At 39.5% G+C, this 24,139-nt stretch overlaps 1 protein-coding gene across 7 annotated transcripts in view; it reads right to left on the reverse strand.

The window, feature by feature from the left end:
* PTPRM (protein tyrosine phosphatase receptor type M) overlaps positions 1-24,139 on the reverse strand; it is an 824,645-nt gene that overhangs the window by 597,741 nt on the left and 202,765 nt on the right. For all 7 annotated transcript variants that reach the window (XM_027575435.2, XM_027575436.2, XM_027575438.2 and 4 more), the window contains exon 2: positions 23,785-23,907. In XM_027575435.2, coding sequence (XP_027431236.1) covers positions 23,785-23,907 — 123 coding nt within the window. The remainder of the gene's footprint in view (positions 1-23,784; positions 23,908-24,139) is intronic.

The following is a 24,139-nucleotide window of genomic DNA, read 5'->3' on the forward strand; positions in this document are numbered from 1 at the left end:
ATGACTATGGTGTAAGACACATATTTAGATGTTCCTTTTTTTACAGCCACAGGAACAGGTAACATGAGCATTAAAATCATTATATCACACAACTGCAGGATGAAAGGGCTTTGAAATATCTAGTCTGATTCCTTTATTTCACTGCTTGGTTGGGTTGTCTGCCCTTTTCTGGGAATTACATTAGTTGAGCTAATCTATAGAGCTTTCTTAAAAACATTTTTAAAAATTCAAACACTGATTTTACCACAACTGCATTCCATGAAGACAGACCAAAGGATTCAATACTAATGGACCTGCAATATTTTCATTTTCAAAATTGTATGGGCAATGAATTTTTGTCTAATATAATTAATTAAAATATTAACATACTTTAGTTAGATTTTTAAAATAACGTGAAGTCTTACACTAATCATTTTAGTGCTGCTTAAGGCAACAGATAAGCCATTATTTCTTAAGTAAATGTTCACACAAATCAGAAAATAAGGACCTAGGGAAAGCCCAAAAAGAAAACTCAAACTATCTACCTTAGCTGTCATTATTGTCAATACCCTGGTTATATCCTTCTAGACACTGTCTTTGGTCCTGTAATTTTACAGAATGCAAACAGACCATATAATTTTGTAATCTGACTTTTCCCTTAGTTAATATTATATGCAGTTTTAAATGTCACTAAATGTACATCTATAGCCCCCTTCAATGGCTCTAGAGTTTTCTAATATAGGAATGCTTCATACAGAGTACAGCCAACCCAAGGCTGCTAGACATTAAGATTTTTTTAAGTATCACAACCATATACACACAAAAAATAGAGAACAGGTCTGTCTGATGACTAATTTAAATTTTGTTTCAAAAGTAGTATTATCCATTTGTGTGAAATATCCAGAATAGACAAATCCTTAGGGACAGAAAGGAAATTAGTGGTTTCCAGGGGCTGGAGGTTGCTGGGGGATGTTGGGGGAAGATGGAAAGTGACGTCTTAATTTACAGTGTTTCCATTTGGGGTGGTGAGAACGTTCTGGAACTATAGAGTTGTGATGGTTGCACAACAGTGTGAATATATTTTATCATAATAAAAAAAATCTTAATACTAGAATTTAAACACAAGCAAGATAAAAATACCCACTAAGACAAAATATTGCCAAATGTTCTATGGTGCACTCACATTCCTCTAATTTTATAAATCAAACCCCAAAATGGGTACTTGAAATATTCATTTTTAACACTTTGTTTTCTTGAGAAGGAGGTGTTTTCAGTAAATGTACTAGAGAATGGCAAAATCAAGCCAATGAACATAAATGCAATATTGAACATCTTGAGAGTGGAGTATCTGTCTAGTAGGCTACTAAAATTAGAGGTCTGATTATAAAGGAAAATATAGTCTAAATATTTGTAACTAGAAGCCATAAGCCTACTAATGATAAAAGAACAATGAAGAATATTTATGAAATATTACATTATTTCATAAACTCTTACTAACACAAAATATCAAAATTATTATGAGCAATTGGTAGAAAAATTAACTTCTATGAATATTGATTGCCTAGGTTTGGAGAAGCATATTTTAGCCTACTGAGAATGAGACGATTAATTAATATGTTTCTGGATTCTAATTCATCACTAACCATTGAAAGCCTGGAAAAGACTTTGAAGTGATTTTTAAAAATAATTAACATTTTTAATTGTGATAAATTATACACCCATGAAATTTACCATCTTAACCATTTTTAAGTATACAGTTCAGAGGTGTTAAGTATATCCATATTGTTGTGCAACCAATCTCTGATTTTTTTTTTAACTACCAATCTTCATGGTTATTTTATTTCCCCCTTTATGCTAAGGCAGCACATCACAAACTCACGCATTTCTGTCACTCAGGACAGTTCTAACCCTAGGGTAACTATAACCAGCAGATAATAGGAGGAGTCTAATTCGAGTCTTAAATTGAATGGGCGAGTCATCCTCTGCTTAAGTGAAAGGAACATAAGAAATCAGAAGGCAAGGCAGATATCAATGTCAAAATCAAACCCCAGGGACAATCTTAGGAGTCCTCAGCCGAAGGGAGTGGTCAGTGGCATCAGCAACTATTCTAACAGTAGACCCTGAATTTGGGATTAGCCCCTTTCAAGACTGTGGCTAAAGAACCTACTGGCCTGCCCAGAACACTGCAGAAGCCACCAGGCCCTTACCAGGAGAAAGGCAGGCTTCTGGGGACTTAACTCCCAGGGATTCTTCTGCTCCTGAGATCACACATCCTCTCCTTGGTGGTGTTCCCTCAGATGGGGAGACTAGAGGAAGTGAGGGTTATGCTCAATTAAGTACTTTCCAAGGCACCAGACAATAGCCTAAAAACCTAAAATAGTTCACATGCATCTAAGTAGCTGTTGAGCCACAGCGCATGATCTGCATAATTAATTCTTCTTAATGCTGTCATCTTCAATTACAGAGGACCACTGCATGTAAAACAAACAAACCTAAAGGCCAAAGATGAGACTGCTCTGAGTGGGGGCACACCCCGGGTCTTAAGGAGAGACCACGACATACAACAAAAAAAGAAGGGCTGAACCACAGAAACCTCAGCAGGAAGCAGCAGGAAGCAGCAGGAGCACACAGCATAGAGATCAAACATCTGAGGGACATCAGGAAAGGAGGAGAGTCTTTGTAAGAGGGGAGTCTTTGCAGGAGGGTGTCTTGAGCAGCAAAGGTGTTGGAGACAAGTAAGGCCAGGCACCTACAAATAGTTCAGGACAGCGAAGACGGTGAGGATAGAGGAGGCCAAATACATTGATGTTAAAGCCCTCCCCAGACACGCAATCCACACCGAAGCCATTTTCATCTTCTTTTTAGAGAACCTAGAAACCTAGTGACTCAGCAGAAAAAGGACAGACATGAGTGGTGGCAATTCTCTCCTTGACATTTGGCCTCATAAAGCATTTACACTCTATCCAGTGATCTCCGGCAGGTGGTCCACCGAAGTGGACCATTTTATTTAAGTACATTTCACAGATTAGAAATAATAATAAAAGAATGATGATGTTGTTCACAGCCATCCTGTTAGGATACTAATAACTGTCTGGCTCCTAAAAGCTGTATCTGCACTATATAGGTGCATGGGGTGGGGGAGGGATCACAAAAACATTTTTCTTGGGGGGCAGCATTCTCAGGCTCAGGAACAAAGACCCCTTGAGATGGTCACCAGAGGGAAAACTGTGACCGTAGGTTAGTGATACTGGTACAGGTCTATATTTGGATACTTTGATTTGACAGGAGGTTAACAACAGCACCCAGAGATGCCTGGGCTCTGCTGAAATAAGGGCAGCTACACCCCCTAGACCCATGAAAGGCAATAGCCTTTGGTCTGATCCCCTCTCCTAGGAATGGTCTAGTGTATCAGGGACACTCCATTTGGCCCATGAGACCACTGTCCCTACTGAGAGCTCCTAGGGTAAGTGAAGTGAGCTCTGACTTCCCTTCTAAATTAGTCAGCTCCTACCTGCCCTTTCTGAGCCATGTGGCCCAAGTACACACAGGCATAGAAGCCTTTTTACAAATCTAAAAGGTTATGCATGTGTACATTTCTCTTTGCTCTCAACTCAAAGGGACCTATAATCTGATCCACAGCCTGTCTGTGACTTGAATGACGATCACATGCACCTGCCACCCACAAGCACTAAGCCAGCTCATCTCTGCCAAGTTCAGCGAGGTCCGCAATTCACAATGGTTGATGTGCATTTATATTATCATCTTTCTGCTAATCACATCTGTTAAGTCTATCATCTCTGTTACTATTCTGCGATGCCTTAGCTCAAATTTGCAATAATGAATCCAGGTTTCAAAAGTGGTGTATTAAAATAAAAAGTAATGACAAAAATAGTCAACAGTTCAAAATAATAGCATCTTGGTGAAAAAGCCCCACAATGCAATATACAATGCAAGTTAGTATGTGCTGGGACAGGAGCAGCTAAAAGAGTGATGGTATCATACAATGTGCCAAAAAAATCAAGTGCAAACGGAGGAAGATGATGAACATCTCAAATATGTGACTGGTCCTGTGTGCAAATCCAGTTGCCCCAGTTCTCAGGAAGCGGACTGTCGTGAAACTATCACAAACAGTGGCTCTACAAAAAGTTGGCAACAATCCAAAGTGGTAACTCCAGGTAATCCAATAGGGATTTTCCAAAACAAGCACATTAACTCCCTCTAGAAACCTAAAGAAGGCTGTCATGAGGGAAGACCCTCAATTCCAGAGGCACCATTCAAAACTGGTCTCAAAGGGGAGACAGTAAGTGTACAAATCACACTTTGACACCCTCCTGAAGCCAGCTGCAAGGTTGATGAACCATATTATGTGCAGAGAGAAAGCAGAAGAGTCTCTTGGCAGAATTCCTGTGTCAAATGACACTGCTGGCCACCAGTCTAATAACAAAATACAATGGCAACAGATGATCAAAGTCACAATAGAAAATGACAATTGCTCTCCCCAGTATCTTTCAGGAAAGAACCACAGAATGTGGTCTATGAATGAGCTCTTAGAATGCGTGGGCTAGACGGAAGAGCTGCCCTCTATCTTTTGGTGTTTTGACAAGATAGGGCATTTGGCTTAATGTATTTGAGGCTTGCTTTGTTAGGCATGACGAGACTTGGAGAAGTGCTCAGAGATCGTCCTACTGGTGCTCTAGCCAGGCTTCCATCAGAAGAGCTTGGAGCTGCACCTGGCTACCACCCCACACCCTGATTTATTCATGGGCAACAGTCAGCATGGAGCAACTGAGGGTCAAAGAGTCCCATGCCAATGCTATTTTTAAAATCCCTGGCACATTAAAAAATGCAGAGATGCCAATATACAATTTTAAATGGTATTATTTAAATATTTAGCATAGGAACACTTTAAACACTAAAAATATTATAATGTGATATGGTTATGCTATTCATCATATAATAAAATAAATCAAAAATCCTAATTTCCGGCTCATCATAAGCAGTGTGATCCAACAGTGAGACATAGATTTGGCCATATGATGAACACATCCTACTTTCAACCTTGTTCACGTGTCTCTGTGCCCTAAAGCTTATCCTTTTTTTTTTAAAAGATTTTATTTATTTATTTGAGAGAGAGAATGAGATAGATAGAGCACAAGAGGGGGGAGTCAGAGGGAGGAGCAGACTCCCCGCTGAGCAGGGAGCCCGATGCGGGACTCGATCCCGGGACTCCAGGATCATGACCTGAGCCGAAGGCAGTCGCTTAACCAACTGAGCCACCCAGGCTCCCAAAGCTTATCCTTTTTTGAAGATAATGTTGAAAGTCTAAGTGTGAGGCCTGGGCCATATGGCCCTCCCACACCTCCTGTCCCTCCACCCCAACGCCACTGACACACACTGAGGTGAACTCAACATCATAAGCCTCCTGATCTTGATTCACTATTAAAAAAGGAGAGAATGGGGAAATGACCACATCTGAGCCAAATTTCCAGCACACTATGCACTGGAGAAAGAGAACTGCTTGCTGGAATGAAATGTCTTGGATGGTGACTGACAATGTCAAGAAAGATAGTCTATGACTTCATGTGGCCAACTCACGTAGTGTCTTTCAGCAACACATTCAGTATTTTGAACAGCTTGTCACTCTACAACTGGCAGATAAAAATAAACCCACATAGGGACCAAGATAATTCAATAAAGAAATGGTGTATTAGTTTGCTAGAGCTGCCATAAAAAATACCACAACAGAAGTGTATTTTCTCCTAGTTCCAGGGTTTGGAAGTCTAAGATGAAGATGCAGTAGGGTTGCTTTATTCTGAGTCCTCTCTTCCTGGCTTGCAAATGTTCCCTTCTCAATGTGTCTTCACATGGCCTTTCCCCTGTGTATTCATACCGCTGGTCCTTTTCTCTTCTTTAAGAACACCAGTCATGGGGCACCTGGGTAGCTTAGTCAGTTAAGCATCTACCTTCAGCTCAGGTCATGATCTCAGGGACTTGGGATCTAGCTCTGTGTCAGGCTCCCTGCTCAGTGGGGAATCTGCTTCTCCCTCTCCCTTCCCCCAGCTTGTACTCTCTCCTTCTCAAATAAATAAAATCTTAAAAAAAAAAAAAAAAAGAACACCAGTCACATTGGATTAAAGCTCCCCTAATGGCTCATTTTAACTTAATTACCTCTTTAAAGACCTAATCTCCAAATACAGTTACATTTTGGGGTTAGGCCTTCAACACATGGATTTGGGATAAGGGGGACACAATTTAATGCATAAGAGATGGTCTTTTCAACAAATGGGGTGAGACTTTTGCACACCATGTACAACAATTAACTTGTATAGATATGGAACCTGAATGTAATTTAGGAGGAAAGTAAATCTAAAACTTTCAGAAGAAAACAGGAGAAAATCTATCTGATCTTGAGATACAAACCAAAAGCATCCTCCATGAAAGAAGAAAATGAGTAATTGGGATTTTGCACTAGACATTGTCCTAAGCTCTATACACAGTCTCTCTCATTTAATTCTTAAAACATTATGACATGAGTTGTGATTTCCACATTTTACAGATAAAAAAAAATGAGGTTCACTGAGGTCAAGTTACTTGAACAAGGTCATATAGTTGGAAGGTGCTAAAGTCAGAGAGCTCTCTCTAAGTAAGCTAACAGTGGTTTTCCTATTGGGCATATTACAGAACAGAATTAAAACCCAAGCCCAATATTTCAGTAGAACAAAATCTTTTCTAAAACTGAATAAAGCCAAACTGTGGCATGGGAATCTATTTATTACTATCTCCAAGTTAAAATATCCAGACTTCCATCCTTCAATCATGGATGTTCCTATAACATGGACCTTGCAGAGTCTGCAGGGTGAACGCTCAGGGTCCAGCTATGCAGAGAGCTTGAAAACGATGTTAAAAAAAAATTCTTTTTGGAGAAAAACCATTTATATTTTTATCAATTTAAAGTAGGACCTTTCAAAATTTTAAAATTTGTGATTTACTTTTAAAAAAATGTATTATGTGTCAGACAATCAGTGGGCACCAAAAGTTTGAGAAATCTAGTTTCCTATAATGAGAGCTATGAGCCCCAGAAAGACAAGCACAGAGGTCAGAGGGATGGTAGACAGAAGAGCAGCAAAACCACACAGCACCGAAAAGAACAAAACAGAATGGAAGAGAACAGAAGTGCCCTGTGCTCGGCACCCTCTAGTTTTCCCACCTAGAAAGAGAGGCCAGAGTGGCCTTTATATACCTCAACAATAAACCACTTCTGCCAGGCCCAAGGTTAAAACTGAATTTAATATATTGCATCAGACCACCATGGAGAATAATCTATAAAAATTATGATGTCATCTGTAAATACCCATTGGTATCAATAGCTTTAAATTACGGTTTGGCATTCTGGTTTATTAGGAAGCTCCTTAAGATGTATTAAAAATCTGTTTACTCTTAGTATTGATTTTTTGATAAATATATTATCCAGAGAGGTTATATGCAGTGATTTCCCTGGAAAAGCTGACATTTATTCAATGATATTTACTTTACTGAATTAAGTAGCAATATATGCTCATATGTCTTTCCTATATCTGGAAAATTTTCTTCTCAAAGTTAAGGTAAGGTAAAAGAATATCTGTTTTATAAAAATATTAGGGCACAGTTTAATAACATAAAGCTTAGGAAAGTTTTTAGGTGTGCAAGATCTACTAGTTATGGCTTCACTGGCTTTTAAATGAAAATACCACAAAATTGAAGATAATTCTCAAAACTTATTTTGGTCAATTAACTGGATTTTTTTAAAGATGGCATTCATTTTAAAGAAAAAATAATCATTATATTCAATTTCAAGTAATTTTCTCCTCTAATAATTTACCAGGACTATGGCCTTTTCTTAAATAAAATCCACTAAGGCCAAGAATGCAAGAAGCTGCAAGCTAGTCACTAAATGTTTTCTTCTTCCTTCTGGGCATTCAACTGAATGATGCCCCCAGCTGCCCCTGCATGTTTCAGGGACCACATTACTTTGTTCTCTCTACTTCCAGATCTGGTCCATAGAAACCTCCTACATTGATCCTCCACTTTCTCCTTTGCTACCCAGATGTCCACTTGAGGGCAATCTTGGAGAACACATGCTAAAGATGGCAGAGTCCTTTGCAACATGTATGTGTGTATAAGGGCATTCCCAACCCAAAAACCTCCAACCTGGAACCACTCTAGACTACTCTACAAATGGAAAATAAACGTCGACAGTGTTAAGGCACTGAAATTTGGGGATTTATTTGTCCCAGTATCTAGTACATTTTTTTGTATTCTACTAATTCTTAGCAAAAAAAAAAAAAAAAGCTTCATTTTCTTTAGAAAGCTCTTTAATCTTACAATAAGGATCTAGATCACAAGACCTACTGAATTTGGACGTATTCTTCTCTCAGAACTCATTCAATAAGTCAATAGACATTTGTGGGATAATCATTTCATTTGCTCTTACCAAGACTTACAAAGTAAGTGAAAATGTCTCCCATGAATGTAATTAATTACTTAGCATGGAAAACAACCTATTTATAAATTGCATCTTCAAATTACAGAAAAAGCCTAATAATACAAAAATATGATAAATCACTAGCTCCTTAAAGAACAATGCTTTTGGTCACAATTGGTTTTTTTATTATTATTTGGTTGGTCGGTGAGTTGTTTTCTTGTGTTTATTTTTTGTGAAACAATTTTCGTTTCTAATTCTTAAGGGTGAGCAGCTACTCCCATGAATTACCTCAGGATGTTTTATCTTTCTTTTCTATTAATGTATTGGAGGCAAGCTCATCAATTTAGAAAGCACTGGACTTAGAATTTGAAAGCCAGTAATTTACCGATTGATCAGTAGAAATAGCAAAAAAGGCAGGAAATGCAACAAATGGAGAGTCGAAAGAGCTTCACAATATTTTTGAAAGGTTTTGCTGAATTTGTCAAAAATGAAGTCTTAGAGATCTCTTCTTTGACCTACCTGAACTGAAGGGTATTAGATAATCAAGAAAGAAAGGAGCTATTAACTTGAATCAGAAGATCCCTTGAAACCAAGACCATTTCAAAATTCCTCTCTTAGGTGAGTGCATACGGAAAGAGGCAAATGAGGACAGCCTCTTTTTCTACTCCCTACACTGACTTCAGAAAATCTGGGACCAAAGTTTACCCTGCTGGCTGAAAAAAAAATCTGACCTCTGGGATTTTACTCTGAATCAAAACATGGGCAGACTGTGTCAGGAAGGCGGCACACAGGATTTAAATTTGCTCCCCTGGAGCTCCGGGGGCTCTTGGTTCTTTGCTTTGCTGTGAACATGTCATTAAGGAAAATATTGTTCTTATCCACTGGGAAAGGTCACTAATGATAAAGACCTTATGAAACACAAGAATAAATAAGAACTCTTAAGCCCTTAACCCGGCCAAAGGAGAGGAGGAAGAGAAGTGCAGAGGGCATATTCATTAGCTCATTTGCAAAACCTGACCCCGCATCTTAACCAGAGAAGTGTAGCAATGTCACCTGGGGCAAGGTGCAGCCCATCCAATAAAAGAGCAAAGAATTACACGTCTCCATCTGCTGGGGGACTTAGGAAACTACCCAAATTAGAAAGGGACTTGGTTTGAAAGCTTCTTGAAAATCTTATCAAACCCAAGTTAAATAAGAAAAGAAATACTACCCTGTCGCAGGGGTAAGAAAGCGTGACTGGTCAGACCCGTCACAACTAAATACTTTTGTTACTTAAAAGTTGAAATGAAACAACATGCCATTTCTCTCTTCAGTGTCAGGGAAAACAATGTATGACCCAAATACAGGCATTTTATAAGGACATTCTCTCAGTGAAGGCAGCCCTCCCTTCATACAATTCTATTCCTTTAAAGAAGGCTATATCTTCAGCCTGCTGGGGGCAGCTGTGGAAGCCAGCTCCAAAAGGGCAGATGGCCACTTCCGGCTCTTGATTACATCTACCAGATCCTCTTCTTTTTTTTTTTAAAGCTTTTTTTTTTTATTTATTCATTTGACAGAGACACACAGCGAGAGAGGGAACACAAGCAGGGGGAGTGGGAGAGGGAGAAGCAGGCCTCCCGCAGAGTGAGGAGCCCGATGCGGGTCTCGATCCCAGGACCCTGGGACCATGACCTGAGCCGAAGGCAGACGCCTAACGACTGAGCCACCCAGGCACCCCTCTACCAGATCTTCTTGTGAAGCCTTGTTGGAAGTCTTCCCAGCCTGCGGGGGCCTCCAAATAACAGGGACTTTCTCAAGTGAGTCCAGGTTTCAAAAGCCACCATAAAGGGGAGGCAATTAGTAGACGAAAGTCATCCTTAGTGAGTCTTTGCCACTTCATAAATTTAATTTTCTTTTCTTCGGGTCAGTGCTTTATTCTAATACTAGGTCTGTCAAGTAAAGCATCACCTCCTTGAGCTTAGGTCATCCGTGACGGTCTTTACCTTCCAGGATACAAGAACAGTGCCTGCCCACAGCAGGTGCTTCACAAGTATTTGTTGAAACAAAAAAGGTCCTAGCCCTAGAAAGAGCTAGAAATGTCATCTGCTTCTGTCTTCTTCCTCAAGCTTAAGTATTATCTATAATAGCTGGATGAATCTATAAAGATCACTAGATACTCTGATAACTCTTTCCATGGCTGTGTTAACATTCGACTCAGAAAAAGTTTATTTACCATGCCTTTTAAATATTAGCAAATGCTGTTCGAACTCCTATCTTTGGAAATGAATGTGTCATCTTACATAATGTGGCTACTGTTATCGGGGAGATATGGGACTGGTAGGTACACCGCAGGATTGTTATCAGTTCATATGTAGCTTCTATCGAGCACAATTTCCAAGTCTCCCTGAATAATGTTCAGCCATTTTTATATCACTTTGTCACTGCACCTTTCATAATAAAAGGAGTTAAAATCATTTTATCATGACAATATATATGACAGTTCTTCAGTTAAAAATCTCAGAAGTAGCGCTACCAATGAATTTATACAACTTCCCTACATACGAATAGGTTTAAATAATTCACTTTATCCAACCCCTCTGCTGTCCAGAAAGCTTCCACCCAAACAATTTCAAATATATGAATGTTAATCCTACTTTCAAATTTTTCTAGAGTATGGTATTTCATAAACTTGACCTTCATAGAATTTGTAAAATTCAGTTATATGATTTTGTACAATGTAATTTGGGGTTTTGTTTTATTTTAAATAATATACTTATTTTTATATTTATATATTTATATATTTTTATTTACTAAATGAAAAATAACACAGTTTATGTATTTAAATATTTAAACATATAATATTTATATTATATTTATAATAAATACCTTTTAATACTAGGAATGAAGTATTTGTATTGTCTTTATTCAAAAAGAAAAAGTGAGTTATGACACTCACAGATACCGTTTTGGCAATATTTCCAGAATCTTTTTCCCTCCTCTCTTCCCCCACCCCCAGAGTTGTCTGAGCCTTTAACTGTAAATTGCCAAGGAAGGGATTTCACTTAAGATAGTTTAGGTCAGCGGTTCTCAGAGTGTCTCCAGGGACCCCGGAACCCCCAAGACCCTTTCAGGGAATCCACAAGGTCAAAACAGTTTTCATGAGAATAATATGACATTATTTGACTTTATTATTCCCATTTCGTTCTCATTTACTCACAAATGTACGTCACTGCTCTGGTGGCTAATGGAATGTGTGCTTATGCACTATTTTCAAAATTTCTCATTTTAATTTCTAATCCAGAAAATATAAACAGATATTACCCACATGAACAAAAAAGCTCTTTAAATGTTTCAAAAAATATTTTTTAAGAGTGTAAAGGGGTCCTAAGACCAAAGAGTTTGAGATCCACTCCACACACTACTGCAAAATCTCAGTGGCATAACACAAGGAAATTTCTGTCTCCCTCAGGTGCATGCCCCCTGAAATTGGCTGAGTGAGTTTGTGGGGGGGGGGGTGGCGGTGGGAGAGAAGTCACTGCTCCATTTCCTCCCTCGGCACCCAGGCTAAAAGCATCCCAATGCTTCCATAATTAGCAAGGCAGGAAAAAGGGAAGAGAACATGAGGAATCTCAAACTGGCTGTGGGAGCTCTGCCTGAAAGTGACACGTGTCACTTCTACTCACATTTCACCAGCCAAATCAGTGTAGCCACATCGAAATCCAAGGGGACAGACACACACAATCCTCCCATGTTTCTAGAAGGTGAAAGCTGAAAGCAGCTATTCAACAGCACTACTGACTACCCCAAGGGCTAGCTCTTCAGGCAGCTCATGTCTTTCCAGGATCTTTTCCTGAAATTATTCGCCCTCATGACCATGTACTCATGGGACCTCACGAAACACATGGAGAACAAGTATTTAAATATGACACATACGAATTCACATATTTAAGATTTTCTTCCACAGTAATTGAGAAACATCAACTCTAAACAAAACATATTATGGTATACTCTCCTAAGCTAATATATAGTGCTATTGTGTAAAACAGACTTTCTAAAAGCCTTTGTTTGACTGACATGTAAAACCAATTATTTATAATAATTTGTGCCACTAACAAATGTCCAACACCTTTTCATAAGAGCAAGACCCAGATCAATTCAAATAAATTAACATTCCTGTCTGAATTGACTCACCCAGCCCAAGTAACAAATTCACATGTCAATAGTGGGCTGACCCAATGACCCATCTGCTGAAAAAAACAAACTGTATCATTTTGTTTCCCAAATAACAAGCATTGATTGCAGTGTTAGAAAGGTCACTTGTTATCAGCTCGGTCGTTGACCTGCTGGCAAATTGCAGCCTGTCACTCCACAGTGAGCCAGGACTATCAGGAGGAACTAAGGCACGCTGTGTTTATCAAGTACAATTGGGGAGGTGACACCATTTTCACAAGATGTGTGTTTAATAGGATGAGTATCACAGTCAACAGAGATGGAAAGGGATAACAGCATGAAACGGAACAACTGTAAGGGATATTTCATAATTTCCCAGGATGACGACCAGAAACCTCACTGATGTAGATGTGCTTTAAAATGCACTGAATCAAACCCAGTCTATGTCTCCAAGTCGGATGCCAGGGATTTCAATATTTTGTACATGTAAATACAAAAGATGTCTCTTTCAAGTGCCCTAAAAGGAACCGGGGAAGATAAAATTAAGAAACAACCCCATATCACACGACCTAAAGCATACAAATAAGGACAGGCCATGTGAAAAACACATTTCCAGTGACATGCTCTCTAAGAATGCTGCTACAGTCATGTGCTACCCCACACAGCCGATTCGGACACTTACTGCTGTATCATCAGTTGTCTCAATTTGTCCACCCACCAGAGAGAAGCATTATGATTGTCCAGCCGACAATGAATTAAATAACCATATTTATTTCTCTTTCAACCACTAAGCTTTTAAATATCACTTTAAGATACAATTTATCACAATCTCCTAAAATAAAGTATCAGCCAACTATGCACTAAAGGCCACTTATTTAAAATGATCTGCACAATAATTTCATGGGGTTTGCCAAGAAATGCTGCATGATTTTTTTCTGTATTCAGCCCCATATTATGGACAGGATACAAATGAATGCAGGCATGTATCCAAAAATAAAATTTAATAATTCCTTATGCATCTTCTTACAAAGTTTCAGTTAGCCACTAAAATATCTACCAATAGGATAACGATCTTTATACTTGGTACCCTCACTGAGGCATAAGACCACAGTGTAAAGCATGTGTCCTATTTTAGAGAGACCTAAAATTACATCCCTGAAGTTAGTCACTCTCACTCAGTGCATGGCTCCACTAAACCTCTCCAATAAAGACCAAGGAATCATCCTGATATGTTCAGAAAGGGAAGACATGGGTCAACTTAGGCTTTCAAAACATAAATATAAATATTTTCAATGCAATGTGACAGGATAGCATTTGGCCTAAAATAAAATGCGTCTGTGTACAATCGTTGCTTTGGCATGGCCCCAAGTTGGTGTACTTCACTCTGCTGCCTTTTGTTTCCCCACACAGACCGCACATTATGCTTACTTTCAAAACTACGGAACAGTTGAAAAAGCAGTACAATAAATACTTATATACACTTGACCTAGACCTAACAACTGTTAACATCTTAACCACATTTGCATTCCTTCTCAACACACACGTGTGCACATGCATACATTTTTTTTCTACACAGACACCCAGACACTCCTAAACACTTTAGCATTGATCTCCCAAGATCAAGGACATTCTCCTATATATTCATATGCTTTTTGGTATTTATTTATTTACTAAGCAAATTTCCTTAGGACATCTTTTTCCTGATACCCTGTGATAAGAAATTTTGAATTTTCCTCCAAGCACACTTGGTCAAATAATGTCTTTTTTTTCCTTCTCTGCCAGAAATCAACAAATGACCTCCTTGCTTTGCATCCTCCCCAGCTCAGTATAGCCTTTAAGACTCTTTCGTCCCCCAGGCTATGATGTCCATAGTTCCCTGATGCTCTACAACTTCCTGAGCGGCATTTTGAGTGCATTTGCTCCCCAACCTCCACTCACCACCTCAGGACAGGATGTTCCTTCAGCCAGGCATGCGCACCTGCTCCGGCCTCACGTCTCATGCTCTCATGGTCCCTCCTGGGAGCACCTCCTCCTGGAGGCCTTCTGCTCGCCCGCCCTCACCCACCAGTCTCTTTTGGGGCAGCAGCCTGCCCCCCGCAGAGCACTAGCCACCCCACTTCTACATCTCCTGGAAGACAGGTCGCAGTTCATGGCTATATCCTCAGTCCCCAGAGCCTCACGCACAGCTGGAGCTCTCAAAGAGGCTTCGGTTTCTTCCTGGTCTTCAGGTACAAAGAATAATCCAGGCTTAACCATTTCTTATTTAAATTTATTCATCTCTTGGATCCCTGGGGCCATGGAAAGTCTCAGAGGCACTAATGGGGAGCCTGCTTCTGTGAGGACACAGGAGCAGGAGATGCTCTCCATGCTGTGTGAGGGCAACAGTGGCCATGTAAGCTAGTATATCAGTAGCCCACCCAAAATGCATTTGACCCAAAGATCCTGCCCTCCATAAAGCAAAGAGGCTGCTTGGCAGCTCCAGACCCAACTGGCTTGTCTCCCTCAGGCCTCAGGCTCTCTGGTCTCTAGAGAAATTGTTTTCTAATCAGCCCCTGCCTACCCACTGGCTCTGCAGGCCAATGAAAAATCTGCATCCCAAAGACAGACACTGAGTTTCACATCAAAGTTCACTGGCCCTTCTTTTGACTCCCATGCCAAAGTGAGCTCATCTTTTCCAACACTTTGCCACGCCCAGCTCCAGGGGGCCTTGCACACAGAACACAGGATACGTGAGCGCTGACCAGCTCCTCCGTGTGATTTTCTCAGGCTGGCTAACATAACGGCCCCATCCGTCGCTCTGAACCCTTCTTTCATCCCTTCCTCTACTCAGATTCTGAGAGATTTACAACCTCTCTCATGATCGGTCTATTTATTTCATTACTCCGCTCCACATAACTCTTATGATGTTATACAATTTTACAGGAAATCAAGCAAGGAATGAACGTATTTTAAAAACATGTATTTACATATATAGGCTCACTTATATCCTTTTTAGAAATATTTAAAAAATAACCTGCCCCTGTTCTTACTTTGTGTTAGTTTCAAATCAGCCAAGACAAGAATTTAAACAAATTTAAAGGAGAACATTTGCTGAACACTGAATATAAATGATTGAAATGAGTGAACATACATATTACAATGGCCCCTGGCCCTCTTGAAACAATTAACTATTAAAAATCAAGACACTTTGGGGTGACTGGGTGGCTCAGTCGTTAAGCGTCTGCCTTCGGCTCAGGTCATGATCCCAGGGTCCTGGGATCCAGCCCCGCATCAGGCTCCCTGCTCTGCGGGGAGCATGCTTCTCCCTCTCCCACTCCCCTTGCTTGTGTTCCCTCTCTCTCTGTGTCTCTCTGTCAAATAAATAAAATCTTTAAAAAAATAAAAAATAAAAAATAAAAAAAATCAAGACATTTTTCAAACAAAAAACAGTAACAATAACACAAAACCAAGACCACCCTGATCTTGAAAGTCTTTGCGTATGAAAACTGAATCACTGAAGACATTATGTCAAGTGACATAAGCCAGACACAAAAGGACAAACACTATCTGATTCCACTTCTATGAGGGACCCAGAGTAGTCAAATTCACAGAGGCAGGAAGTAGAACGGGGATTACCAGGGCCTGGGTGGAGGAGAGAATGGGGACGTAGTATCTCGTGGGTGCAGTTTCAGATTGGGAAGATTAAAAAAATGGTCTGGAGATGGACGGTGGAGATGGTTGTGCAACAATGTGAATGTACTTAGTACCACTGAACCCTTAAAAATGGTTAAAATGGTCAATTTTATGTTGTTTATACCCATGTTAAATTGAGGCTACCCAGAGCCCCATCCTGTTTTAATTAAGAACTCCCCAGAGATCACTGATCTGAAATGGGTTTTCTTAATTACATTCTAAAGTTATTTTTCTAAATTTCATAATTTATAACAAAGAATACAACTCCAGTCCAATTTCTTTCACTGTGTCTCATGCACTGTTTAACTGGAAACCCATCCCAAGCCTCACCAAGGCAATCTGAGTGAGATGTATGGAGGAGTATCCATCAATGACCATCTTACATCTGGATGGCAGGCAGGCATTTCTCAATGGGACACTTGAATGAGGTTCCCAAGGACAACGAAACTGTTTTTTTTTTTTTAAAGATTTATTTATTTGAGAGAGTGAGAATGAGAGAGAGAGAGTACATGAGAGGGGGGAGGGTCAAAGGGAGAAGCAGGCTCCCTGCCGAGCAGGGAACCTGATGCGGGACTCGATCCCGGGACTCCGGGATCGTGACCCAAGCCGAAGGCAGTCGCTTAACCAACTGAGCCACCCAGGCGCCCCAACGAAACTGTTTTTATTTCCTGAGTTCGATGACTGGAAACATTCAGAATCGACCCAAAAGATGCCAATTTAATGACCATCTCCTAAAAAAATTAAGTGTTACTTTTGATTATAAAGTTATACTTGATCATAAAGGAAATGTGTGACATAGAAATAAGGCAATTACCCCCAATCCTCCCATCCTTAAGTAAAGATTGTCAGTATTTTAATGGACTTCTTTCGGCTTGCTTTTTTAATCCATTCAAAAATTATATCAAGGTCTACATCTTCTGTTTCTTATTCAATATCATTTAGAAGAGAAAATAAGAACTTGGCATGAACTTTACTCAGAGTCCAAATTATGCTAAAAGATGAATTCATACCAAATTGCACCTGGAAAGTTATTTAATAATAATAAAAGAAGGACATTTCTTGTATACTGTGCCGGGCCAGGTATGAGGTCAAGTTCCCAAAGTTGATTATCTTGTCTCACCTGGTAAACAACCCTATGAGGCAGGTTCTAAACACATTTCCATAGCCTTCAGGATCCTGTAAGACTGACCGCCCCACTCCATCCAGCAGAGCTCACCTTTGCCCCCGGGCTTGGCTCACAGATAAGGAGGCTGGGAAACTGAGAGTTTAAGAAGCTGCTCAAGGTCAGTAACTACAAAGGGACAGAGCCACTGACTGACCTGGGTGGGACCCACATCCCCCACAATGGATGAGCCTTCATGTTCATTTTCAGAAGATCCCGAAAGTTGCCCCCTGGAATGAAGACTATCCCCTCACTACGTGTATGGGCTCATGTGGGAAGATCACTTCTCAGTACTCAGAAGAGCAAAATTGGGAGTTGGCTCTTTGACCTGTAAGCCTGGAGCAGGTTTAACTCTTCTGAACTTCAGTCTCCTAAGATATAAAATAAAGACAATGCCTTCCAATCCTCATGAGGGTCTTCATCAGGATCAAAGACACACAGCAAAGAAGCAAACTTTGTTAACTGCTAAGAGAGAGTCATTTACATGTACAAGATCCCTTTGTTTGAGAAAGAAGAATGATCAGAGGGTACTGGGCTGCCACTTGCCTGCAATATAGATTTTTTTTTTTTTGTTCTTGTTATTTTTTTGAAGGTACAAAGTATCCAAGAAAGCTAAATTTCATGCTATAGTGTGCTAAGTCTGATGAACCAAATTTTGCATTACCTTTCAAGTATTCAATTCCAGCAAGTCATTAATAAATCAGGGAATATGTGGTCTTAAAGGTTAGAATCTTTTGGCAATCCAAGAACCATCTTACCAGACTGAGGATGAAAAAGGTGCACCAGAGAGGGGTCCTTACTTGGCTCACTCAGTGATGAATCCTGATGTGATGAATAATAATGCCTAGCACATCACAGGTGTTAAGTAAATATTTGTTGAATGTTGACAGATTCAAAGAATGAATGAGATAATTACACAACTGTCTGAGTATTCTGTGCCAAAAATACTACTCACTAGATACACATTGAAATTTAAGGAGGAAAAATGCCTTTTCAACCCCAAAGTCTTCATCACTTACTAAACCTTGCATAAGCCCTGAAGTGTGAATAAATAGGGAAGTGTTCCCTAGTCAAGAGGAAAACATGCCTGATGAACTCACCCAAAGAGGAAACTCCAATTCCTTTGTCTGCCAATCCATCATCTTTCCCAAATGTGAAACTGACCCCTACATAAATAGATGCGGTCATTTTTTTCTATTTTCTGGGTCTATTTTTCTATTTTCACACTCAAAGTGCATGTTGCCCCTCCATCCAGCACTTCCTTCTCTCTGCCTTTCATAGGGGCACCCACAGAAATGACTCAGTCCTTAGTCATAGCATCTCAGTGAAGATCGGAAACAGCATCGTTCCCAGTTTACAACACATAAAGTAAGTGTAGAAGGCTACATGAGGTTTCCCTAGTGACATGCTACACTTCCTGTTAAGTTTTCCTAGCACTGGGAAACAAATTCCCTTAATTACAGCTCAGCTGTAGGTATGATTTCTTAACGGGACCATGTCAGGTATAGACAAATGTCAATATTATGAGTTATTAAATGGCTATGGTTATAAGCTATCTTTACATTTTTAATATTATGGACAGGTTTATTTATTTATTTATTGTTTATTATTTTAATTTTTTGTATAAGATAAAGTTGCATTTTCTTATACACCAGACAGGGAACTTGTTAAATATCCATTTTATAGAACTCGAGCATGAAGGTAAAAACAATATCCTTTAATGAAATATAAAAATATAAAAACAGCTGTCAAACTGTGCAGGTGTTTTTACATGATAAAACACTTCTTACCCAATACTTCTTAATCTACTCTGATAATTACACAATGTACTGGTAGAGAAAGTACACAACAGTGCCAACAAAATGTACCAGGTTATTATTTGGTTACTTAATCAACAGTTCTTGTACGCAAAGTAGTAAACTTTGATGGTAGTAAACTACCAAAGAAAACATCAAAGTAAACTTATGATAAAGTTTAAGAAAATTCCCCATTGCTAATGGAGATAATTGATAGGAAATGAACCACACACCAATAAAGAGAAACCATGTGTGGCATAGTTTTACCATTAGACAAACTGGTTCAGCGCTAACTGCAAAAGTCTAATCTGTAACATAAACGTCAACTTCAAATACAAAAACTTAAATGGCATTTGGTCTTTATTTGCCCTAAATATGTATTTCCAGAGCCAATGTCACAGCCTTAGAGTAGTTATCAAGTCGGCTTATATAAAGCTCCAGTCTGTATTGAAATTTTTTAATTGTGGCTAAAAATAACCTTACACCTGAAGATACAGAGAAACAAACCATACACACAGTAAAACATCAATCTCAAAAAAAGACCCAGAAAAAGAAAATAAATTTTAATTATAGCAAATTTAGAGTAAAAATTTCAGTCTTTCACTGACATAATTTTAAAAATCATATTGATGGATTACTTGCTTATTAGAATCACAAGAGTCCCACAAGGATGATGGTATTAAACAATAAGGAAAAATCACAATGCTTTTTAATAGAAAGCAAATTTATGAGAAAGAGAAAATCCCTAATTATCATGTTTTTTTCTTATGATTTTGATCGCCTACTGTTTGGAAAATACATCATCTGAAAGTAAAAGAAAATATGAAATAGTACTTGGGTATTAATAATTATAATATGAATACAGAAGCAATAACAATATAAACTGAGTCCAAAGCAACTATCAAAGGCTGATGCGAAAATGGTCTAAGACAGGGGTCAGTAAAATTTTTCCATAAAGGACCAGAGAGTAAATATCTAGGCTTAGTGAACCCTACAGTGTCCGTTGTGGTGTCTGTTCTAGCCCTGCCACTGTGGCTTGAAACCAATCACAGACGATGTTTAACAAATACCCAAGGCTCCTGCCAGTAAAACTTTGTTTATGGACACTGAAATTTGAATTTCACATGTCACAAAATATTATTATTATTTAGATTTTTTTCCAACCATTTAAAAACATAAAAACTGGGACGCCTGGGTGTCTCAGTCCGTTAAGCAACTGCCTTCGGCTCAGGTCATGATCCCAGACTCCTGGGATCGACCCCTGCATTGGGCTCCCTGCTCAGCGGGGAGCCTGCTTCTCCCTGTCTTCCCCGCTTGCGCTTTCTCTCTCTCAAATAAATAAAATCTTTAAAAATAAAACATAAAAACATAAAAACCATTCTTAGCTTTTGAGCTATCCAAAAAACTGACAGTAGGCTAGATTTGGCCTGTAGGACATAGTATGCCAACCCTTGGTCTAAGGCATCACAGAACCATCCTACACACGAGAGAACACATACAAATATACATGTGAGAACAAATCCAACCATACTGTAAATAACAGCTTAAAGAAATTAGCCCTCAGGAAACGGTTGTATCGGATTTTGCCACCCATTTACCCTGACCAATTCATAAAACTGGTTTCTGTTTTAGCTCAAGAGGGCCAGCTTTGGAATTTGTTTTTGAAATAAATAAATCTTGTTATACATATTAATGCAAAAGGAAGAGGAGGAGGAGGAGAAATTCCTTGTAACTAAATAATACTTAAAACAACTCATGGATGGGGCGCCTGGGTGGCTCAGTTGGTTGAGCGACTGCGTTCGGCTCAGGTCATGATCCTGGAGTCCCAGGATCGAGTCCCACATCAGGCTCCCTGCTCAGCAGGGAGTCTGCTTCTCCCTCTGACCCTCTTCCCTCTCGTGCTATCTCTCATTCTCTCTCTCTCAAATAAATAAATAAAATCTTAAAAAAAAAAAAAAAAACTCATGGCTATATTGTCCGAACACACTGGAAACTCTGTTTTAAAATCCATACCATAGGATACCATATGCCAAGTTTCTAAGACGATATTTCCTAATTTCATTGATAATTTAACTTCTCACTGTAGGTGGATAGGTCAGCTGAGCACCAGTCCATACCCTTAATAACACAGGAGCTGTTGCTCTTAGGGCGCTGCTGGTCTGTGAGACACTTAATAATATAGGACTTAGATTGTTCACTAATTGTATTTTTGTAACTCTTTTCCCCAAGTACATAAGTTCCTACAGAGAAAGATTCATTCCTTACAAATCTTCACCCCTCCCCCAGTAATCAGCATCGCGATTAGCAAAGAGTAGGGCTCAAAGGAATTTTTTTAATGGCTAAAGTTTGTTTAATGAATAAGAGGAAAAAAATACCATATTATTGGCAGTTCTATGTTATGGCAGAAATTTAGTCTGATGGAAAAATTACCAATTTTCAGAAATCTCATCTGGACCGATGCCCGCCAACATCACTGGAGGAAAGAGGAACCAGACTGCCTAGTCTTGCCCCAGCTCCCTCCAGACCTGCTGACACCCAACCACCCACATACCCCCACAGTGACCTGCACCCTATTTGAGGGCCAGGGTTGAGGGCACACCTTTTGTAACTATCAGATGGAACTGAGAAACATGCTGGAAGATAAAACATTCAGAGACCTGAAGTTACAAAGGCCTGATATTAATCACCAAGTATTTCGTTAGTCAACAGAAGTAGAGTAAATTCAAACAAAATGTTTAAATGCCCCCACTTCATTCTTTCAAAGGCAGAGGAGCCTTCAAAGGCCAGATGCTTGCAAAGTTACTTCCCCTTTGTTTTTCATTTACCCAACTGATTGTCCCAGGATACAACTAGTCTTTGATCATTATTACCATTTTTGTAATGGCCTCTGCTAGGAACACATCCTTTCTATAACTAGAACTTGGACAATTTGGTCTGAGATGCTATTTTGTGAAAACAGAAAGAAGGAAAGGACAAGACAGTGTCAAGAAATGATACCTCCGGAAGATAGGTCATCATGTGACAAAAATAGAACCAGTGAAGGCTGAAAAAGATACTGCAGTATTGGGGCTCCTTTGTCAAAGACAGTTTTTCCAAGACAGTCTTCAAACTAAAGGACCACAATAATTAAATCTACTAGCTAATGAGAAAAATTTCAACTTTTTTTTTTTTTAACACCAAATTAGAAGATAAGAAAAGCCTGAGTGCACTCTTGTGGCGAACTCTCCCAGGACTAACTCTGAGCACCCTCCCCACCATCATGGCTGCGGCCATCCCCAGCCTTTCTGGACACAGGCTGGATCCTCAAGAGAGAACAGGTGATGCCCAGAAGGCCTTCTGGGGTGAGGAGCCTATTTGGGGAAGGACAGCTCCACGTCAGGAGCCCGGCCATTCTCCCCTTCCCGCTCCCCGCTCACTGGCAAGCATGAAAGCAAGAGCTGGGGTTCGATGCAAGCACAAGTCATATTCAAAAGCACACACATATAAGAAAAAAAGGGAGACAGAAAAGGAGAATGTCAGCTGAGGGGAAATAACTAATAGCTAAGAACGTCTGAAGTCCAGCAAAGCTGCAGTGCTAAAGAGCGCAGTCTTCCCTTCTTCGATGTTGTAAGGAGATAAATGTGGGAAGGAGAGGGAAAGAACATGGTGGGCATCATAACTGTTAAAGCTTAGTGAAGAACAACATTAAACTCTACTTCCTACTTAAAAGAGATGACTTACTAAATGCAATTATTGCTACATTTGCGTGCATTAACGAAGAACTTTACAGTTACAAAAAAGTACAAATAAACGTGTTTTATCTAAAATCCAAATCAGAATAATGTTTTGCAGTGTGAATCCTGACTAGGGCACATTCTTACCCCGTTGTAACATGAATCAGCAAATCTAAACTCTTAGACTGCTGTCCAACACCACCACCTGCAAAGGGTGTCCATTAAAATGACCAAGTTCCAATGTGAATGTTTACTCGTCAACACCTTCCCACTCTTCCTTCAAAATAAGAAGTAGAATTCTTGCTGGTGCTTAATGGAACAAATGTCTTTCACTCATTGGAAAATTTACTAAGCACTTCTCCAGAAAAAGAAGTATCCACATGTGTGCATCACCATTTTATCTTTGGTGCCAAGTGAGCCCCTGAGGCTGACAAGGTTTAAGTTATTCTCCAAGGTCTCCCATTTGTGACAGAGACTTTGTTATTTGGATTTCCCAGCTACAGTTCCATTCACTAGACACATTTGGCAGAAGAGACATCCATCCATTTCCCATATCTGCTGCTTGGGAAAGGATCAACTGGGGAATGGCCCAGTAATCTAGCTCAGGTGTACCCAGAGATAAAGGAGGTAAACTTTAATTAGACTTTAAAAGAAGAGATACAAAGGTGAACTCTCTGTACTTTATAACCAGTCCTCTTAATTGTACTATTCTCACTAGTTAATCACTTTGGGCTGCCACTCTCAAAGACCAACACCCTCACTCATTCAGCCAATGCCCAGTGAATATTTACTGTGATTCAGACTCTTATGAAACCTTGATTTTAAAAAGAAAATTTAAAACTACATGCAAACCTGATGGCATCCATGGATCAGAAGTTGGTTTGGTCAAGGTGTTCACCTGCTCCCAGTTGAAATCATCATCTTCAGCTTGACTATATCCACAGGTGCTATATGGCTCATCAAAAAGGCAACCACCTAAAATGTAAAAGAATGAAAAGTAATGTAAGCAATGACTAGACCTCTGGAATAAGCTATGATGATTACAGGTAACTGTAAACCTACTCAATACCACACTAAATTTGATTTGACCTTTGTGTCCAGGTACTATGGATCTTGACCCTATCGTACCCTAAATGCTAAGTGCTGACCAACCTGAGTCTTAACCATGCCTTGCATACTGCTATACTATACTGTTCCTCCAAAGAAT

The sequence above is a fragment of the Zalophus californianus genome, chromosome 14 (genome assembly GCF_009762305.2).
Source record: "Zalophus californianus isolate mZalCal1 chromosome 14, mZalCal1.pri.v2, whole genome shotgun sequence".
In the NCBI taxonomy this organism is placed as follows: domain Eukaryota; kingdom Metazoa; phylum Chordata; class Mammalia; order Carnivora; family Otariidae; genus Zalophus; species Zalophus californianus.